Source organism: Elephas maximus, chromosome 19 (genome assembly GCF_024166365.1).
Source record: "Elephas maximus indicus isolate mEleMax1 chromosome 19, mEleMax1 primary haplotype, whole genome shotgun sequence".
Lineage (NCBI taxonomy): Eukaryota > Metazoa > Chordata > Mammalia > Proboscidea > Elephantidae > Elephas > Elephas maximus.
The window spans coordinates 50713533-50731742 of record NC_064837.1 but is presented as its reverse complement, the minus strand read 5'-3'; the positions used below and the strand labels follow the sequence as shown (position 1 = coordinate 50731742).

At 54.4% G+C, this 18210-nt stretch overlaps 2 protein-coding genes across 8 annotated transcripts; one reads left to right on the top strand and one right to left on the bottom strand.

Moving 5' to 3' along the window:
- The first annotated feature begins 6250 nt into the window (after window positions 1–6250).
- ATXN7L3 (ataxin 7 like 3) lies at window positions 6251–13630 on the top strand. Of its 6 annotated transcripts, none has more exons than XM_049859519.1 (13): window positions 6251–6473; window positions 7813–7923; window positions 8224–8356; window positions 8552–8723; window positions 8906–9003; window positions 9192–9214; window positions 9518–9584; window positions 9735–9820; window positions 10153–10221; window positions 10493–10536; window positions 10803–10874; window positions 10965–11122; window positions 11226–13630. In XM_049859519.1, the coding sequence occupies exons 2-13, from the start codon at window positions 7873–7875 to the stop codon at window positions 11372–11374; spliced, it is 1122 nt and encodes a 373-aa protein (XP_049715476.1). In that variant the 5' UTR covers window positions 6251–6473; window positions 7813–7872; the 3' UTR covers window positions 11375–13630. The 6 variants fall into 6 exon arrangements, with proteins under 6 accessions (XP_049715476.1, XP_049715478.1, XP_049715472.1 ...); XM_049859521.1 differs by lacking the exon at window positions 6251–6473 and adding an exon at window positions 6503–7388; XM_049859515.1 differs by lacking the exon at window positions 6251–6473 and having other exon boundaries at window positions 6503–7923.
- A 54-nt stretch (window positions 13631–13684) lies between these two features.
- Window positions 13685–17959, bottom strand: TMUB2 (transmembrane and ubiquitin like domain containing 2). 2 transcript variants are annotated; one of them, XM_049859522.1, is made up of 4 exons: window positions 17806–17959; window positions 17177–17301; window positions 15387–15953; window positions 13685–15133 (listed from the first exon to the last, which is right to left on the bottom strand). In XM_049859522.1, exons 2-4 carry the CDS (start codon window positions 17209–17211, stop codon window positions 14767–14769), a joined length of 969 nt encoding a protein of 322 aa, XP_049715479.1. In that variant the 5' UTR covers window positions 17212–17301; window positions 17806–17959; the 3' UTR covers window positions 13685–14766. The 2 variants fall into 2 exon arrangements, with proteins under 2 accessions (XP_049715479.1, XP_049715480.1); XM_049859523.1 differs by lacking the exon at window positions 17177–17301.
- Between the last annotated feature and the right edge of the window lie 251 nt (window positions 17960–18210).

The following is an 18210-nucleotide window of genomic DNA, read 5'->3' as shown; positions in this document are numbered from 1 at the left end:
ACAGATGTGTGAACCTTAAAGTGATTCTTGGTGGAAGAGGCCTCTCCCCTGCACATCTGAGGGATCAGTCTGGCCACCCTAGGCTCAGAATCTGGGCTTGAAGAATGTGCTGGAAACTCTTAACTTACACATCCCTCTTGCCTTCCCCATATCCTCAGCTCCCCCTCTCCCATTTCCTTTGATTTCTCAGGTCTGCCCCCTACCTTCAACCCACAGCTGGGGAAGAGGTCTGCAACAGCTGCTTCTGCAGCTGTCCCTTTCCTTTCCCAGCCATCCCAAAGTTTTTGGTGCCCTGATTCCTTGAATCTTAATAAGCCAAGCCACCTTGTCTCTGTGGGTCTAATTTTCTTGTTTTGACTACATTTTTTTTTTTTTTTTAACAATCATGTCGGTGACCTATTTAATAGGGGCTTTTTGCTTTTCCGCCCCCCTCCCCATGAACGCCAGGGGTGGAGAAAGAGTGGGAACTCTGGGGAGGGAGTCGGGTAGGGAAAGTGAGGGGCCCTGGCCCCACAGCACCTGGTGGGTTCCTCTCCCAAAGGTAGCCAGAGACAATCTCTGCTTCACCTCAGAATGTGGTGCTGGGGATGGGGGGGCAGCTAGGGGGGGACATTCCCCACTGCCCTTTCTTTGTCCTGATACTGGAATCGGGTATAGGGGTCTGTAGGCTCTATTTCTTACTGCAAGCCCCTCAAGGAACCCAGTTTCCCTGATTGAATGCCCTTGCGTTGTTGTGCTTTAGTGAAATGTGTTTTCATTTAGAAACAACTTTTACCAGGGCGCTTTTTTTTTTTTCCTGTTTTAAAAATTGAAAAATTCTTACAGTACAAACAGGGCCGTGGGGTGGGGTTTGGTGCTGTAAGAGGTCACTCTGAGTGCATTTTGGCACTGGAAATGGGATGGCTGGGGTGAGAGGACCCCCCTCCCCCCCCTTTTTTTCTAATATTTAAATAAGTGTTTTGTAGGTTTCAACAACAATCACAACTTGAATTTGTATCTTGGGAGGTGGGAGGGAGTGGCTTAGAGGTGTCTGCCTAAGCTTAAGGCCAACTGTGGAAGTTTTGTTTTCCCTTTTTTGTACAATAAAGTGAAAAACAAAGGTTTGGCTGCTGCCTGGTCACTGGGATGAATGAGGGTTGAGGACAGATGTGGCCAACAGATCCCACGTGGAAAGGCTCTTGAAGCCAGCTTGCCTGCCTTCTCTTTAGAACCATCTTTCCCTTTGGATTAACTCCTCTTTCCTATAGGCAACCTACCTTCAGAAAGTTCCATGCTATTCTTGCACTTTGTCAATTTAGTGTGTTCACCCTGGATTATCAGAACACTAAGGATTCTGAGAAGTTGGAGAACAAATACATTCTTTTCCTCAGGGTGTCTTGCCTTGAGAAGTTGGGGTGTAGGGCTTATAATAGGGGGGTTGAACTCTCCAACCTTGAACCCTCACCCCCACCCTAGGTTAGGGATGACTCCTAAACTCCCCCAGGCCTCCGATGGGAAGCTGGCTGGGCTGGGATGACTCACTCTCTGTGGTTAAGGGCTTTCCTGCACAGGTCTTGGCTGTGTTCCTGGAATCACCAAGGGCGAAAGACCCAGGCCCTGTCTCAGAGTTCACCTTCAACCCCATACCCCTCTCCTATCCTTGGCCAAACTTGTCAAGACCTCTTTGCTCCTCAGGGTCTCCTGCTTCTTCATCTTCCACTCACCTGAAGCTTTCTAAGCTCATCAACATGTTCATCACTACATCCAGTGGACACTTGTCTCTCGCCTTCTCGGCCTGCTCTGCTGGTGTTGGCTACTCATTCTATTCTAGGTGTTCCTGTCTCCCCTGGAACCTCTGATTATCACCCCTATACAACCACTCCAAAGGTGGCATGTACAGAGGCTATTATTCTGAGCTCCAGACTTGTGTAGACAACTGTGTGTCCTCTGGGATATCTTCCTGGTACCTTGCATTCCAAGACCTCAGCTGATCACCAGCCATCTAGTCATTCAATCTAAAAACCAGGGTGTCAGCCTTGATTCCTCTCTCTCCCTCACCTCCACGTTTAACCAATCACCTATACTTATCCATTCTACTTCCTAAATCTTTCTCAAATCTATCCATCCTTTTCCACTGCTACCATCCCCACCCTATTCAAGGTCACCAGCATTGCTCATCTTCAGCAAAGGTCTCCTAAAACTGGTATTCCTGCTTGCATACTTGCCCCCTACAGTTCATTCTGTATACAGCAGCCAAAGTAGTTTTGAAAAAACAAATTTGATTATTTTACTGCTGTTCTTCAAACCATTCCCATTATACTTAGAATAAAAATCAGAAAGTCTTACCATGACCCTACAAGGCCAGGCCCCTGCTCCTTTCTCCCACTCCAATATTCCCTATCACTCAAGTGATCCAGCTGCGTGATAACTTTTCTGTTCCTCAAACATGCCTACCACAGGGCCTTTGCACTTGATCTCTGCCCATAATGCCATTTTCCTGACTCTCTACATAGCTGGTTTTCTCATCCTTGCCTCAGCTCAAAGGTCACCAGTATAGACAGGCCTTACCTGACAACTTTCTCTAGCGACCTCCTTCTACATCTCAATGCTTATGTATTTGTTTATTGGCTATCTCCCTTATCAGCTTGTTTGTTAACAGTAATTCCAGCATCTAAAATTGGCATACAGTAGTCACCCAAGAAATATTTGTTGAAGGAGTGGATAAATATGGCCCACAAGTCCCTGGAAGATCTGCTGCCCCTAGTGACCTCTCTACCCCAACTCCAGCCATATCAGCCTTCCATGCCTCAGACCCAACACACTCTCTTCCACAGCCAGCATACATGCTGTTCCCTTTGCCTGGAATATTCTTCATCACCTCTCTGCCTGATTAATTCAGGGCTCTACTTCTTCACATGTTATCAGGAAGGGTCAGTCCCTGGAGAAGGACATCACGCTTGGTAGAGCGTCAGCAAAAAAGAGACTCTTAATGAGATGGACTGACACAGTGAATGGGCTTAACCACAGCAATGATCGTGAGGATGGTGCAGGACCAGGTAGTGTTTCGTTCTATTGTACATAGGGTACGTAGCTGCTGACTCAACAGCACCGAACCAAAACAACAACTTCAGTGGGACCTTCCCTGATCCCCTTGACTAAAAAGTTCTCCATGTCATGTTTCCTTAGCAGCCCGGGTGCCTTCACACTCAGGCTTGTTTGTTCCATGTTAGGCTTTGCTGAGCCGTAAGCTCCACAAGGATGAGATCTATGTGTCTCTCTTGGTCATGCTGTAACCTCAAAGTCTCAACCAGAGCCAGCGTGTGGCTCAGTCTTTAGTGTTTATTGTCTGATGCTAACTGTGGAGACCAGACACATGCCCAAAAAGGTCACTACCACAGAGCAGCCCAGGTCAAGGGCGGAATGAATAATATAGTCCAGTTATAGAGAAGTTCGGTGTGAGAATGGCCATGAGTGGGGATGTGAGAAAGGATTTAGGTAAACAGGCAGGAATCAGGGAAGCTTCCTGGGGAGGTGCATAATCCTTAGGATAGGACATAGGGGGCACATGTAGGGACTAAGAAACAGAGGAACATCACTGGAGTAGAGAATTCCTGAAGGGGAGGATGGGAAACACAACTAGAAAGGTAAGTTGAGGCCACCCTGTGGAGGTTCCAGAAGCCCTGACTTCACTCCTTTGCTCCAGACCGAAGTTCAACCACCTTTTGAGATTCTCCACTAGCTGGTCCCACAGTAAGCCCAACATGACCCAAATTGAACTTGTCATCCTTCTGTACCCTAGTATCTACTCCTTGGAATTTCCCATCCTGGTTAAAAGAGGTTTTAGGGCCTCCCTGTTCTTTACCCCACATACTTCAATCACAAAAACCTGTTGCTTCTAAGCTATTCTCCATTACCACAGCCAGAGTGATACACTTAAAGTGCAAATCTGGTCAAATGCCCATGGGGCTGAAACCAACAAACTCCTCAGCACACCGCAAGTCTTGTGTGATCTGGCCTGCTCATCTCCAGCTACTCCCCCACCCACTCCAATGTACCAGCCAGTCCCCGACCTGATCCATACTTTTGAAACTTGCTATTTGGAATGCCTAGTGTCTTCTTAGGAGCCCTAGTAGTACAGTGGTGGAGCACTCAGTTGCTAATTCAAAGGTCAGCAGTTCAAAACCACCACCTGCTCTGCAGGGGGAAAGATGTGGCGGTCTGTACCTGTAAAGATTTACAGCCTTGGAAACCCTATAGGGCAGCTCTACTCTGTCCTACAGGGTCGCTGTAAGTTGGAATGACTTGATAGTACCCAAGAGCCTTCTTGGCTTGCCTTTAACCGTTTCAATGAGCCAGCTCAATCATCTCCCCAGCACAATCATCTTGCCTTCCCTGACCAACACTACTCTTAAATCACTATCTCTTCTGGCCACTTCTGTACCCTGTGTGTACCCCTCTTCTTATCACACCATTTTGCAATTATTTTTTTTATAGGTCTACCTACAAGGCTGTGAACTTCTTGGGAAATACAACTGTCTTATTTCATCTTTGTATCCCAGCACCTGGTGCACGGTGATAATAAGTTAAGATTTACTGAGCACTTACTCTGAGCCGGAGCCCTGGTGGCACGGTGGTTAAGAGTTTGGCTGCTAACCAAAGGGTCAGCCGCTCCTTGGAAATCCTATGGGGCAGTTCCACTCTGTCCTGTAGGGTGGCTGTGAGTCGGAATCCACTAGACCGCAACAGATTTTACACTGACCTAGGAATTTCACAGGTACGACTTTAGTCCTCACAACAAACTAATGAGATAGGTACTAGGTATTATCACATGCTCTGACAAAGAAGGAAGGTCTGGCACAGAAAGAGAACTGCCCAAGTCCACACACTAAAGGCAGATGTAAATTCAGATCTGACTCCTGGTCTTAACTATCTGGGAATAAATGTTTGCTTAAGACTAAAGAGCCAATGGTGCTCCCAAATAATGTGATTTAAAACTTTCTTCCCTTAATCTTATCTCCCCAGGAGAGAGGACTGTCAGACACCGGCTCCAGACACAGAGTAACGGAGATGGAAGCGCCACCCTACACATCTACTGCAGCTGTGAAGGGCCCTTTCGTCCAGGAGGTAAAGGGGGACGGTGAGGTGCCCGGACAGCGGACTTGGACACGCCCAGGGGAGTAGCACTGGGTGGGAGGATTGGTCTGGCCAGTGCCAGGCCGAGTGAGAGGTGGGGGTCCAGCGTGGGTTCCGGGAGCAGGAAAGGCGAGCAGGTGTGGGATCTAAATTAGGATGAGGGCAGGGAGGCGCTCCGCTCAGAAGGGCTCAGCTCGGCCCCCGCCCTCCGCGGAGGACCCTAATCTCGGCTGCTTGTAGAGTCGCAGGCCTGGGTAGAGCTGCCCAGAAACGGAGAGCGGAGGCTCGGACGACCCCGCTTCAGTCTCCTGGGTTTCCTGCCCTGAGGCCCTAATGCGTTCCACTTTAACTTCGGCCCCTTCAGAGTAGTGGCTGCACACTTCAGGGTAAACGCCGGCGAGGGGAAAGGGCCGGGAGCCCCGAGGAAAGGGCGGGGAATCCTGGGCCGGAAGGCGTCCCAGGCTCGGCTGGGAGCCGGCGCTCTCTTTCGACGCCACCCGCTGCCCCCGCCCCCGAGCCGGCCGGGACGGCACAACGTCTCCGCCTCCAGCGCACCGCGCACCTCACCTTGAACGCCGCTCCACCCACTGCCATCCTATTGGGCCGCCGGGGCCGAGGCGACATGACGATTGGCCGGACGGCCAGCGAAGGCCCCGCCCCTCTCCCCGCCCCCCTCCCCGTCCGCCGGTACTTTGGACGGCGGCGTGGCGCCCCTCCTCCCCGCCCGGTCCCCGCCCCCTGGAGCAAATGCTGCCGAGCTGCGGCCGCGGGGCAGATGCACGCGCTCGGGCCCTTCTAGCAGGCGCGAGCAGCCGCTGGGCGCGCGAAAGCGAAAGAAGGAAGAGGAAGGGAGGGCGGGGGCGGGGTGTTGAGGAGGGGCGGGAGGAGGAAGAGGAGGAGGTTGGAGCGCGCTCGCGCTTGGCCTCGCGCCCGCGCGGAGGGAGGGGGAGAGGGGCGCGCGCGCGCACGTTCGCGTTCTCGCTCGCTCCATCCATCCATCCTCCGGTCGCGGCACGCGCGCGCGCTCCGGGCTCGCGCCGCACCCCCCGCCCGGGAGAGGCGGGCTGGAGTGGGGGGCGGGGGGAGGGGCGCGCGGACGGCGCGCGGACTGCGCGCGGGCGGGGTGAGGTGAGGAGGAGGAGGCGGCGACGGGACGAGAAGGGAGGGGAAGGGGCCATGGCCGCCCGGTGAGGCGGCGAGGCGGGGGGGCAGCCCGACCCCCCGGCCCCGGGCCCTGGGCCCCGGGGAGAGGCGAGGACGGACCGACGGACATGGGGCTCCGGAGCAGCCGCCGCCGCCGCCGCCGCCGGAGGACGCGGCCCTGAGAGGCCGCCGGGCCCCGGCGCGGCCCCCCGGGCGGGGTGAGTACGGGACGGAGACGGGGACGGGGGAGGGGCCTGCGGGGGGCGGGGCCCGAGGCGGGGCTTGGGCCCCCTCCCCCCAGGTCTGGGTCAGCGCCCCTTCCCCTCCCCCCGGGCCGACGCGGAAACGCCCGGCTTCCCGGCCCGGCCCGGGCCCCCTGCTTTCCCCCTGTCTGGGTCCCCCTTGGGCGGGGCAGGGCCAGCCGGGGAGGGGGCGCGGGGCCTTTGTTAGGGAGCCAGGCCCCAGCCCCCCGGACAATAGAGACACCCTCCCGGACTCCCTCCCCGGCCGGCCGGAGCTGTCGGCGGGCAGGGAAGGAGAGGGGCCGGGACGCGTCCCACTCTGCCTACTCTCTGGGGGTCGGGCTGTCCCGGACCGGCGCTGGCCTCCGGCGGCTCGGCTCTCCTCCCCCCAGTCGGTATGATGCAGCAGCAGTGCCGCAGGGACGGGGGAAGAGCCGAGGCCCGGCCTCCTATCCTCCCCAGTGCCCCTGGCTCATTTGTCAATCCCCACCCCACTCTAGGCCAGCAGCTCCTCAAACTCGTACCCTCCGCTGAGAGGGGCCCCGGACTCGGGGCGTTGTTTCTGAATCCTTTGGTGGGGGTTCCTGGACTTTGAGGCTCTTAGAGAGACTTCCGGGCTGGTCCTGAGGGAGGGAGGGTGGTTATCTAAAAGAAGAACAGGTAAGGGGAGTGCCCACTCCTGGCATGCCATCCCACCGGGCCACCCCCCTCTTGCTCACAGTGGTTAGAAATGCCCCTTAGCACTGGGCTTCTGTGGGCTCTGTTCCCCTCCCTTAGTGGTAGGCTTATTTTAAGAGAAGGCAGAGTGGGGTGAAGGTTGTAGGGGCCTAGGACCATTTCTACTTCTGGTAGCAGTACCCCCCCAAGTGGACATCCCGGCTGAAAGCAGAGGTGACTCTGAGGAGAGCCTTTAGGGAAGGGGGGGGTGTATTTAGGAGTCTGTGCAGTTCTTTGCCACACCCTGTGGGTTTGCTTTGAGGCCTTAGAGTTCCTTCTCCTCCCCCTGCTGCATTGCACCATGGGTATCAAAGAGGGGTTTGAGTTTTGGGGACCTGGGGTGAGCTGCTGCCTCCTATAGAGCTAGATCTGATTGGCAGTAGATAAAGAGTCCAGAGCCTAAGCTCAGGCCTGGGAAGGACTAGGCCACCTTTGGGTTTCCAAGCCCTGGAGGACCATCCAGAATTAGTGAGCCTGGGCCTTGGGGTAGGAGAGACCCTGGTGCCAGGATTAAGCTATGGGCTTAGGTGGGAGGGGAGGTGGCAGTCTTCAGAGGTACCTTGGACTCATACCAACGCCCACCCCCCCATGTGTACAGCCGTGTTGCCGCCCGCTGTGCTATGAACAGTCAGAGTGCCGTCTCCACAAGAGTTTACAAATGAAAATGGAGGAAATGTCTTTGTCTGGCCTGGATAACAGCAAACTAGAGGTGAGGGCTCCCCCACGTGTGCCTCTAGTTCTTTCTCTTGATGTCTCTACGTCGCTATATCTGGCATCCACACCAAAGAGGAATTTGGGTAGTCAGCTTTGTTTCTTAAAGGGAATAGCCAGCCGAAAAGGCCCAAGGATCCGGGAAGAAGAAAGAACACAAAGTCAAGATGGGGAAAATGGCAAAGAAAGGATTATTTTTGGCCAGGGTGAGGTGGCAGGAGATTTAGTTGGTGAGAGTCACGACTAGTCCAGGGGGCTGTGACTCTTGTGACCGTGGATGTTCTCCCCTGGGACCCAGGCCATCGCTCAGGAGATATATGCGGACCTGGTCGAGGATTCTTGTTTGGGATTCTGCTTTGAGGTACACCGGGCTGTCAAGTGTGGCTACTTCTTCCTGGATGACACGGACCCTGAGAGCATGAAGGATTTTGGTGAGCTTCCGGGTCAAAGGAGAGCAGTCTAGCTTTGCCCTGGGAGTGCTGGAGCTTCCTTCTCCCGATGCTGCTGCACTAGATGTACACCCCGGAGCTGAGGCGGGGCATTTGAAGAGGCCTTAAGGCCACGGGTGGGGATAAGAGGGGAGGGTACCCTGCCCACCCTGATCGCTACGCCTCTCCTGTCCCCAGAGATTGTGGACCAGCCGGGATTGGACATCTTTGGACAGGTTTTCAACCAGTGGAAGAGCAAGGAGTGTGTTTGCCCCAATTGTAGCCGCAGCATTGCTGCCTCCCGCTTTGCTCCCCATCTGGAGAAGTGCCTGGGAATGGGTCGGAACAGCAGCCGCATCGCCAACCGCCGGTGAGGGTCACTTTCCCTACTCGAACCACAGTTGCTCCCCTTGTGCAGCCTGCACTATGATGTCGTTCTCAGCATTTGTAGGCTACAGAGGGTGGTTTGTACTCGGTCCTACGTGCTCTACTCTACCTCTGAAAGCGAGGGCAGAGGGGCCTTGACCCTTTTCCCTTCCCCACTCTTGGCAGGATTGCCAATAGCAACAATATGAACAAGTCTGAGAGTGACCAAGAGGATAACGATGACATCAATGACAACGACTGGTCCTATGGCTCGGAGAAGAAAGGTGTTTGGGGATGTGGGGAATCTTGGTGGGCTTTGAGGGGGATGTGGACAGGCAGTGATTGGGTATACGGCGGCAGTAAGTTTTTGTCTTGAATAATGGGGGGAAGAGTGAATTTTGCACTTTTCTTTATGTAGTCTTAGACTGGAAGCTGAAAATAACGGTATTCTTTATCATTTTGTTCTGTACAGCCAAGAAGAGAAAATCAGACAAGGTGAGAGCTGGGGCAAACATGAGGGAAATTGGGGCGAAGGACAGATACCCTCCCCTTTGGGCAGGGAGTCCTCTCAAGGGTATCTTGACTCAAGTCTAAGGTCACTGGGGGCCTTTCTGGGTTCGGGAGGAGGGTGTCTGTAGTGGGCAGGAGGGCAGCAGAGGCCTCGGGGAAGCGGAAGGGAATATGGGTAGGTGGGTCTTACTGGGGAGGAAGAGTAAGAATTTGAGGATGTTTCTTTGTCAAATCTTTTTTCCTTCCCTGGGTTCTCGGCTTCCCCTTATCGTTACCCTTTCCCCAAAGCTATGGTATCTCCCATTCCAGAACCCCAATTCCCCTCGAAGATCCAAGTCTTTAAAACACAAAAATGGTAAGTGGGCTAGAAAAACGGGAGTGCTTCAAGCTGTATCTTCTGGGACTCATTGCTGGGGGGTGGAGGTGGGGGCCTGGAGGAACAAGGGTATTGAGGGAGGGCCTATGATCCTTCTGTCACCCCCACTTCCTCTCTGGTTATTTTCAGGGTTCTCTGTCTGTACCTCTGCATCAAACACCCTTCCCCTTCTTTTTTCTTCTTCAGGGGAACTTAGCAATTCGGATCCTTTTAAGGTGAGTAAAGGCTGCCCCTCTTAGGCTCCCTTTCATTCTCTTTGTTGGAAGTTGATTGAGATTTGGGCAATTGGGGAAGCGAGCTATTTGTCAGGGAATCAGAATGCTGACAGTTAGAAGCACTAGTTGGATGATTTAAGCCTTATATATTTATGTTCTTCACGGGCCCACCCCCCACCCATATGCAGGTAGGGTGGAAGGATTTACTTGAAAAACTTCTAGGCAGTCCTAAAGACTTCTCATTTAGAAAGGAATGAAAGAGAGAGACTGATTCTCCACTCCCACCCCTATTTTGTCTGCCCGTCTAACCTACGTCTGTGGTTCTCTCTCAGTATAACAACTCAACTGGGATCAGCTATGAGACCCTGGGGCCAGAGGAGCTGCGAAGCCTGCTCACCACGGTGAGGGTCCAGGGAAGGGGAGGCCCTTGGAAGTGGGCTGGAGCCCCAGATAATGGTCAAGGCCCTCAAGGAGGCGGGTGACAGCAGTCAGGACCATAGTGTTCCCTCTTTGGAATTAGGTTTCCTGGCCAATAGTGGTCTGGGACCATCTGCTCTGGACACCTGGGGGCCATTTCTGCTTGTGCAATCTAGCATTTGTACAGAAGGGAATATCTAGTTTCTAGAGTAGGTTCCGCCTCATCCCTCCTTTCAGCTTATATTCCTCTTCCAGCAATGTGGGGTGATTTCTGAACACACCAAGAAGATGTGCACAAGGTGAGCACAGAACCTAGAAAGGGGGCCAGGGGGCCCTCTGCACACTCACCCTGGGCATGTGCTGGGAGTCCCCCTGGACTTGAGCAGTGGGACTCCCTCTCCCCCTCCCCTCCTCTTCCAGTTAGGTCTCAGGCCACAATCTAGGGGCTCATCATACATCCCTTCCCTGCAGCCATTCCTTCTGCTTCTCCCGAGGGGAAGGACTGCACCTGAGTTCCTCAGGTATTCCCCCGCTTGCCAAGGTCTGACCATTCTCTCCTCTCCAGGTCCCTACGCTGTCCCCAGCACACAGATGAGCAGCGGAGAGCTGTGCGGATTTATTTCCTCGGGTCCTCAGCGTAAGTGACCCTCCAAGAAGGGCTGGGGGTTGTGGGTTTGGAGGCTGATCAGGATCTCTGAAGCCATTCTTTGGCTTCTCCCATTTTTAGCGTCCTTCCAGAGGTCGAGAGCTCGCTGGATAACGACAGCTTTGACATGACGGACAGCCAGGCCCTGATCAGCCGGCTTCAGTGGGACGGCTCCTCTGACCTCTCACCCTCTGATTCGGGCTCCTCCAAGACGAGTGAGAATCAGGGATGGGGTCTAGGTATGTGAGACAGCTGGGCCTCTGACAGAAGGGGCAGGGGCACCCCTTTTTCTGCCACAGCCCTGTCCTCTGACGCTCATCTCTTATTTCTTTTTATCTTCAGGTACCAACAGCTCTGAGTCACGGAAAACCAAGAAAAAGAAATCCCATCTGAGCCTGGTAGGGACTGCCTCCAGCCTGGGCTCGAACAAGAAAAAGAAGCCAAAGCCACCGGCACCCCCAACGCCCAGCATCTATGATGACATCAACTGACTTGGGTGCAAGGGATAGCCTTTGGCTGAGCAGAGCCCTCTCTCCCAACCCCCACCCAGGTGGCAGAGCCTGGCAAATGGACGGCTGCTGGGGGTTTGGGCATGGGAAGCTTGGTGGGCCAGGCAGGCAGAGGATCCAATTATGCACCCCTGGGGGGTGGCAGGGTCCTCTGCAACGGAGCACGAACCCTCGGCGTACAGGACTCAGACCTGGACATATTATGCCTTGGACATAAGTTTGGTGGGGAGACAGCTTTCCTATTTATTCTGTGAGTTACTAGATGTCCAGCCAGGCCAGGGGCCTGGCTTGGGCACTGTGCCAGGGCACTGCCTGCCCCCCACCCCAGGAACTGGACTACGCCCTGCCGAGGGGCATTGTGGCTGCCCGGGAGGCTGTGGGTTGGAAGCTGAGCCTGGAGGGGGCTTCCCCCAGCTGCCCTCAGCAATGTGAATGGGTCCGGTGCTTGGAGCTGAGGGGCAGGGCTGGGCCGTGTCCTGTCTGTGTGCAGAATCCTATCAGATGCCCCCATTCCTAGGGGTAGGCAGGCACAGAGTGCTGTCTGCTGAGGTAGGCGTCCAGAACTGCCGCCACCTTCCCTGCCCCTTACAGGGGCAGCCCTTTCCCCTCAGTCCCCATGGGCCTCCTTGGCAGCCGGAGCTGTCCTTGTGCCTCTGCAGCTTCAAGGAATGGGAAAGGGGAGGGTAGGAAGAGGGAGCTGTGTATCAAAATTACTCCCCACCCTACCTTTCTCCCCTGCCCCAGGGCTGGTGAGGAGTGGGGCCCCAAGGTGAGAGGGAACGGTGCTGCTTTATTTGAAATGTTTTCTTACCTCATTCCCTGCCCCAGGAAGGGGCCCAGCCTCGCCCTCCTGGGGTGGCCCCATGTTCCTCCTGCCTACCCTGCCCTATTGCCCTACTGGGGCAGCCCAAGTTCCCAGCTGCTGCTTGCTACCCCCTCTTCCACCTTGATCAGCTTCAGTTCCTCTCTCTATGCTCCTGCCTCTGAAGTCTGCCCTCTTTCCCCTTCCCTTGGCCGCTTTTAAGTTATTTATTCTGTACTCGTGGTTTGGGGCTCTGAGGAAATCCTGACCTTGTGCCTCCCCCCTTTGCTTAGGAGTAGGGTGGGAAGAGAGGGTATTCTCTGTGCTCTGGGTTGTTAGTGGAGGAAGGGGTGTCATGCCTAGGTATTGCTCCTCTGTGGGGCTCTCATGCCAGTGTGCCCACCTGCCTGGTCTACATCCTGAGATTTACTGTCCCACCTCCAGTGGGCACTGCCACTTCAGGAGCCGAGCTAGAGGACAGTAGTCTGGGCTGGGAGCAGAGCTGACTGACAGGGATGGAGTTAGTGACCCTGAGCCATGTTCGCTGGCACTCGCTGGAAATGTCCCCTGCCCCTCCTCCCAGGAGGAGCCATTCTAGTACCCAGGACTGGTTGGACTAGAGAGTTAAGGGAACAACAGAGATAGGGCCCGAATACCCTGTCTGGAACCCCATTTTCCCCCCTGGGGTTGTTCTGATTGTGGCTGATGCCTGGTTACAAATTGGTTTTTAACCCCAGAATTGTGATTATTTTTTAAAACGCCAAGCAAATTTTAGCAGGAGTTAGGGTACATCCTGGGGCCTGGGCTCCCCTGCTCTTGACCCTTCATAACCTTCTCCCTCTAAGGGGAAGCCAGAGGGAAAGGAGGATCTCAGCAAGCCTCCAGCCTGCTTCCAAAGGAAGTCTTGGGAGTAGGTTGAAGGTGAAGGGAGGAAGGCCACAGGCCACTCTCCCTTCTGAGAGGCAGCTGCAGCTCAGGCCCTAATATACCCTTTCCCCTCTGGCCTCTCCCTTTCCCCCTTCTGGCTGGAGGAGGGAGAAGTGGGAAGTAGTTTGGGAACTGGTTTGTCCACATCAACTTCCCCATTGTTCCTTGGTCCGCCCTCAGGGCAGAGCCCCCTGCCCAGGCTGGGTAAGAGATGGGCTTGGTCCAGCAGGGACCCTGAGGGAACCCCCTTTCCTTTTGGGGAGAGCGCCCCCCTACCATGTAGTTGAACTGGGGCTAGGAGCTCCCCACTCCCCTCTTAACAGCAGGCTGTGTGGGTTTCAATGCCCATCCTTCCCACCCCCCGGCTAGGTGTCGTCCACCCTGTATCCTATCATGTGTCTAAGTGTGTGTGGGGGGGTTCTGTACTGATTTCCATGGCCGGTGGCTTTTCCTTCCATGCATCACTCCCCCCCGCATGCCCAGGGGCCACCCGCCTGGCATTACCGCATGCTGGGGTCATTGGGGGAGGGGGGGTGGGGCTCACACTGTCCTGTGGTCTTGAGAATTTTATTTTTGCATATGTAATCCATCCTGTACAGGTAGCTAACTTTGTAAACGCTGTGTATTCCCCCTGCCCCCATGGCTGCTGGTGTAAATAAACTGCATCTCCCGTTGGTAGCCCGGCCTACCCACCCTCATTACCATGTTGCTGGGGGGAGAGCAAAGCCATTTTCTTACTGTCACAGACGGAGGCTCCACAGCCACAGAACGGAACTTTATTCAACCACAGACACTGACCCTCCATCCAAGAGCCCCAGAGGCAAGGGCCTGGGGCCCAGTGCTCCATATGGAGCTCGTCCTTGGAGCTGGGCAGGGTAGGACACTGGCTGAGGGCCAGTGCTGTCTTGCTTACAGCCTTAGGCCTAGGGTAGCAGCAGCTGTGGCCTGGCCTCTCCCAATGCTGGGGGCTTGGCTCTGTGCCCCAACCCCCTTCCTGACTGGGCTCTTTAAAGGACTATTTAAAAAAAAAAAAAAAGCAAGCAAAATGCTTTAAGAAAAAGGGAGAACACTGGAAACTGTCCAGAACATGGAGAACACCCTATTCCTGCTATAAGGGTGGAAGAAGGTGGGGGTAGCTAGGTGCCTACAGGGAAAGCTGGCACAATCTTCATTCCTGCCTGTGTCATTTTAGTCTCAAAAGATCGACAGTCACTAAATAATTGAAGGATACTCCAGGCTCCCTACAGAAGTATTCTGGAGCCATGCAGAGCTGCCCTGGCAGGTGGCCCTGGGGGCTGGGGAGCAGACATGCAGGACACCAGGGAAAGCCAGGGCCACAGCTGGGAGGGAATCCTCAGAGCCCAGCCTCCCCACTGAGCTGGGCCACCAGCTCTGAACTGCTTTAAGATCCTAAAAAGTGAGGGAAGGTGTCATCCTCATTTCTACCTGAGTTGTGCTTGCACAGAGGGGATACTTGTACCCTCGTGGACATGAAGAGGCACCACACCTGCCTCCTGTGTCCTATGGAGGGGGCACCCACATCCTTTCCACCCCCCACTCCCAGGCCCTCGGGACCAGCTCTGGCCAGGAAAGGGGGGAGGCCATAGAGGAGGAAGACCATGCCTTTCATTTTCTCCCTATGTCCTTATCGTCCATACATCCCAAATACTAGGAAGCTGAAGAAGACAGTGACTCCCACAAGGGAGACAGTGGCAGGTGCTGTGAAGAACTGGCGGTAATTGATACGGAAGTACCAGACCACACCCAACAGCACCACAAACACAGGCACCATGAGACTGCCCACATTGACGCCGAGGCTGGGTGGCTCACTAGTGGAGGAGGCAGCCAGGGAGGCTGAGGGGCCCGGAACAGCTGACCCTGGGGGTGAGCGGTGGCAGTGAATCACACAGTTGTCGGTAATGTTCAGAGAACGCAGTGTACGGGCTGGGTCCTGCAGCAAGCGGCCCTGGTAGATCAGTTTCATCTGGCTCTCTTGTCCAGGGAAGTATTTGCTATGAGGATGACAGAGAGAGGAGGAAAGACAGAGGGCGAGGAATGAGAAGGCCAACTAGCCTGGACCAACAAAGCAGGGCAGTGGGGGAAAACTGAAGAGTAGATTTCCAAGGCAGTACCCCACCCACCCTTGGTAGAAGCTGGACCTGACACTTCCCCGCTGCTCCTACATCTATACCAGCTTCGTCAGAGGTGACCAAGGGTTGGGGGACAAGGTACAACCAACGGCTTCCTGCTTTCCAGTCCACTCACCTCTTCAGAGCACCCACAGTATCCTCTGGCCTGGCCACAGCCAGCTCCTCAGTGTCATTAAGGAATTTGAGCCGCACATTGATGAGGCTGGGGCTGTGAGGGAGGCAGGTGCTATCCTCAGATCTCAGGAGGCCCTCTGGGCTGCTGCTCTCTGGGCCCGCTTGTCTTTTGGGCAGGCCTTGAATGTCCAGCAGATGCTCGAGGCTGGGCTCAACACCACCCCCAGCTTCAGGCTCCCCTGTGGAGTCTCCTCCACCTTCAACAGCCTCTTCAGCCTTCTCATCATTACCCTCTGATGGATGAGGGAGTTCAGTTGGCTCTGGGGTGCCTTGGCCTGCCATCAGGTGGTCCACATGCGCCAGGCGAAGGACAGATGTGTCGCCTGCTGACACAATAGTGCCCAAGAGCTGGTTGTTACTGCTGTCTGCTACATAGGTAGAAAGCCAAGCTAGGACCAAGGCTAGAATCAGTACCACCACACCTGCCACCACCGTCACCTCATTACCCACACCCTCAATGAGAGTGATGTCAGAGAGCTCCATGGTCTGGCTGCTGACTGGGTCCACACTGCAGGAACAAAGGGGGACAACATCAGTGGGGTCTATGGGGTTGCAACCAGGTTTCTAGTTTGTTTAGATTCTAACTGACCCAGCCCTGAAGGAAAACGGGAGTTGTGTCCTGTAGAAGGGGAGACTCCCAACCTAAAGCTAAGGTCTTACGCTTTGCCTCTATTATGAAACGCCAGCTTTCAGATTCCACACCCATCCTCTCTCACATCCCAACCCCCCAACAAGCATGGACAGTCAGGAAAACCTCACAGCCTTGTTGCTGCGGCTGCTACTGTTTGTTGCTTTTTTGGTGAGTAGGAGAAAACATTTATTTCTTGGAGCCCTGAGTTTCTCTAGGATTTCTATCACTTGCACAAACAAATAGGCCCCCTGAACAGCCTCCACGGTGGCTTCAGAAAGACCCAAAAGGCTGGAATATTTTATTTTGCAGCCTTGTTGGAGGCACGGTGCAGCCACCCTTGCAAGGTTGTCTCATTTGAACCCTATCTCATTCATGGTCACAGAGCCAAAGAAAATTAACCTATCACCGAAAGCAGAGTCAGACCACTGGAAGAAACAACTCTGTAGAGGTCATCAGCAGACATTATGTCTGCCTCCTCTGAAACTCTTCTGGCAAGCCTGGAGGAGCCAAACAGGATGGACACCAGAAATGCCACCCTCCTGGGTCACCATGGGCTCACAACTACAAAAACCACTACTCAAGTAGAACTACTCAAGCTCTCACAATCCATATCTCAATCTACCTTCTTGTACTGTGAAGGCTCTCCCTTGGCACGTTCTTAGCAAGGCAGGAAGGATCTTAGCTTGCTCCTTGGAGTACCTACTCTTTCCCTTGGAGAGTGTTCTGCTCTCACAGCTGTCCCTAAGCAAATCCAGCCTAGTAATTATCATTACCAGACTATTCTCACAGCACCTACAAAACGTCACTATACTTATCTACCTGTCCATCTCTCTTCACTAGATTCCTGGAAGACAAGGATGACATGTATTTCCTCTTTGTACCATACTGCCCAGCATAATGCCATAGTAATTGCTCAAGAAATATTTGTGGAACAAATCAACATCTGAATAGTTTCCAAACCCTTTAGCACATCGGTCCTGGAGTCAGAAAAAACTAATTAAACTCCTAGTCTTGTCTCTTACTAGCTACGTAACCTTGAACAACTTTCTTAGAGTCTTGGCCTCTTCATCAATAAAATGGGGTTAAAAAATAGTACCTACCTCATAAGGTTATTCTGAAGATAACGTGAAATCATCGAAGCAAAATACTTAGCACAGTGCTTGGCACATCGCAGTTGTTCAATAAATAAATAGTAGCAATTACTTATCACTCCCACAAATAAACCCTGATGGTAAACAGGTTAGTGTCATTAACCCCGATTTTTAGAAAAGGGAACTGCTGCGAAGAGAGGCGAAAACAACTGGCACAGACACAGTACAATTTCGGGCGGACGGGCCGGGCAGGACCCCACTTCTCCCGCCTCAGAGGCCTTTGCTCTCTCCGCAGCCTGTGAGCGGCCCTGACCGCGAAGTGAGGAGGGGACCCCGGCCTTTTTCTGCGGCGACGGCTCCGCGTTTGGGTGGCCCTATTCCAGCGGCGTTACAGAGGGGTCCGTGAGGCCACCCGGGCCGAAGTGCTGTCCGGTCCCAGCAACTAAGCCCAAGGCCAGCTCTCCCAGCGAGTGAGGGGTATAGTAGGATCAGGTGAGGGGGGTTACAAACCATTCACACCCCTCAAGCTTCAGGGGCGGGGCTGGTGGGTTGGGGCGGGGCTTGAGGACGCGGGGTGTCATGGGAAATTAAAGGGGCTTAGATCGATACCTGGCCTGGGTGGGGAAGGAGGTCCTCACCTGAAACGGCCAGACTGTTTTGAGTTCGCCAGGACGGCTCCTGGACTCGCCTTTCCTTAGGGGCCGGACAGGGGCCGGGGGAGGGGCTGATAATCACCGATTCTGTCCAGGGTCCGGTCTTCCGGCTTATCCCGGAAGCTGTCAGAACCAGAGACAGGAAGTCCCGCCTTCACGCCGTGCACTAATGACGCAAAGATACGTAAGGCGGGTTGACGTAAACGTATTCTTTAAAAGGGACAGGTTTCTGAGCGGAAGGAGGGACGGAGTCGTTGTTGGCGGGATCTTGGCCCTCCCTTGGCGGGACCACGCCTGGTGGGCGGTGCCTTAGGGGCCCAGCGGTGAGAGGCGTGGCCAGGAGGGGAGGAGTGAGTTGGGGTAGGTGTTTGGGAAAGGGGCGAGGCTTCG

Excerpts from the sequence above, each read along its gene's own strand:
- ATXN7L3 (XM_049859515.1), top strand. The coding sequence starts at position 7,732 with ATGGGCTTAGGTGGGAGGGGAGGTGGCAGTCTTCAGAGGTACCTTGGA. Across the intron at positions 9,004-9,191 it reads CTATGGCTCGGAGAAGAAAG|CCAAGAAGAGAAAATCAGAC; the intron begins GTGTTTGGGGAT and ends TGTTCTGTACAG. Across the intron at positions 10,537-10,802 it reads ACCAAGAAGATGTGCACAAG|GTCCCTACGCTGTCCCCAGC; the intron begins GTGAGCACAGAA and ends TCTCCTCTCCAG.
- TMUB2 (XM_049859522.1), bottom strand. The coding sequence starts at position 17,211 with ATGATTTCACGTTATCTTCAGAATAACCTTATGAG. Across the intron at positions 15,954-17,176 it reads CTTCAGAATAACCTTATGAG|TGTGGACCCAGTCAGCAGCC; the intron begins GTAGGTACTATT and ends TTGTTCCTGCAG. Across the intron at positions 15,134-15,386 it reads ACTGTGGGTGCTCTGAAGAG|CAAATACTTCCCTGGACAAG; the intron begins GTGAGTGGACTG and ends TCATCCTCATAG.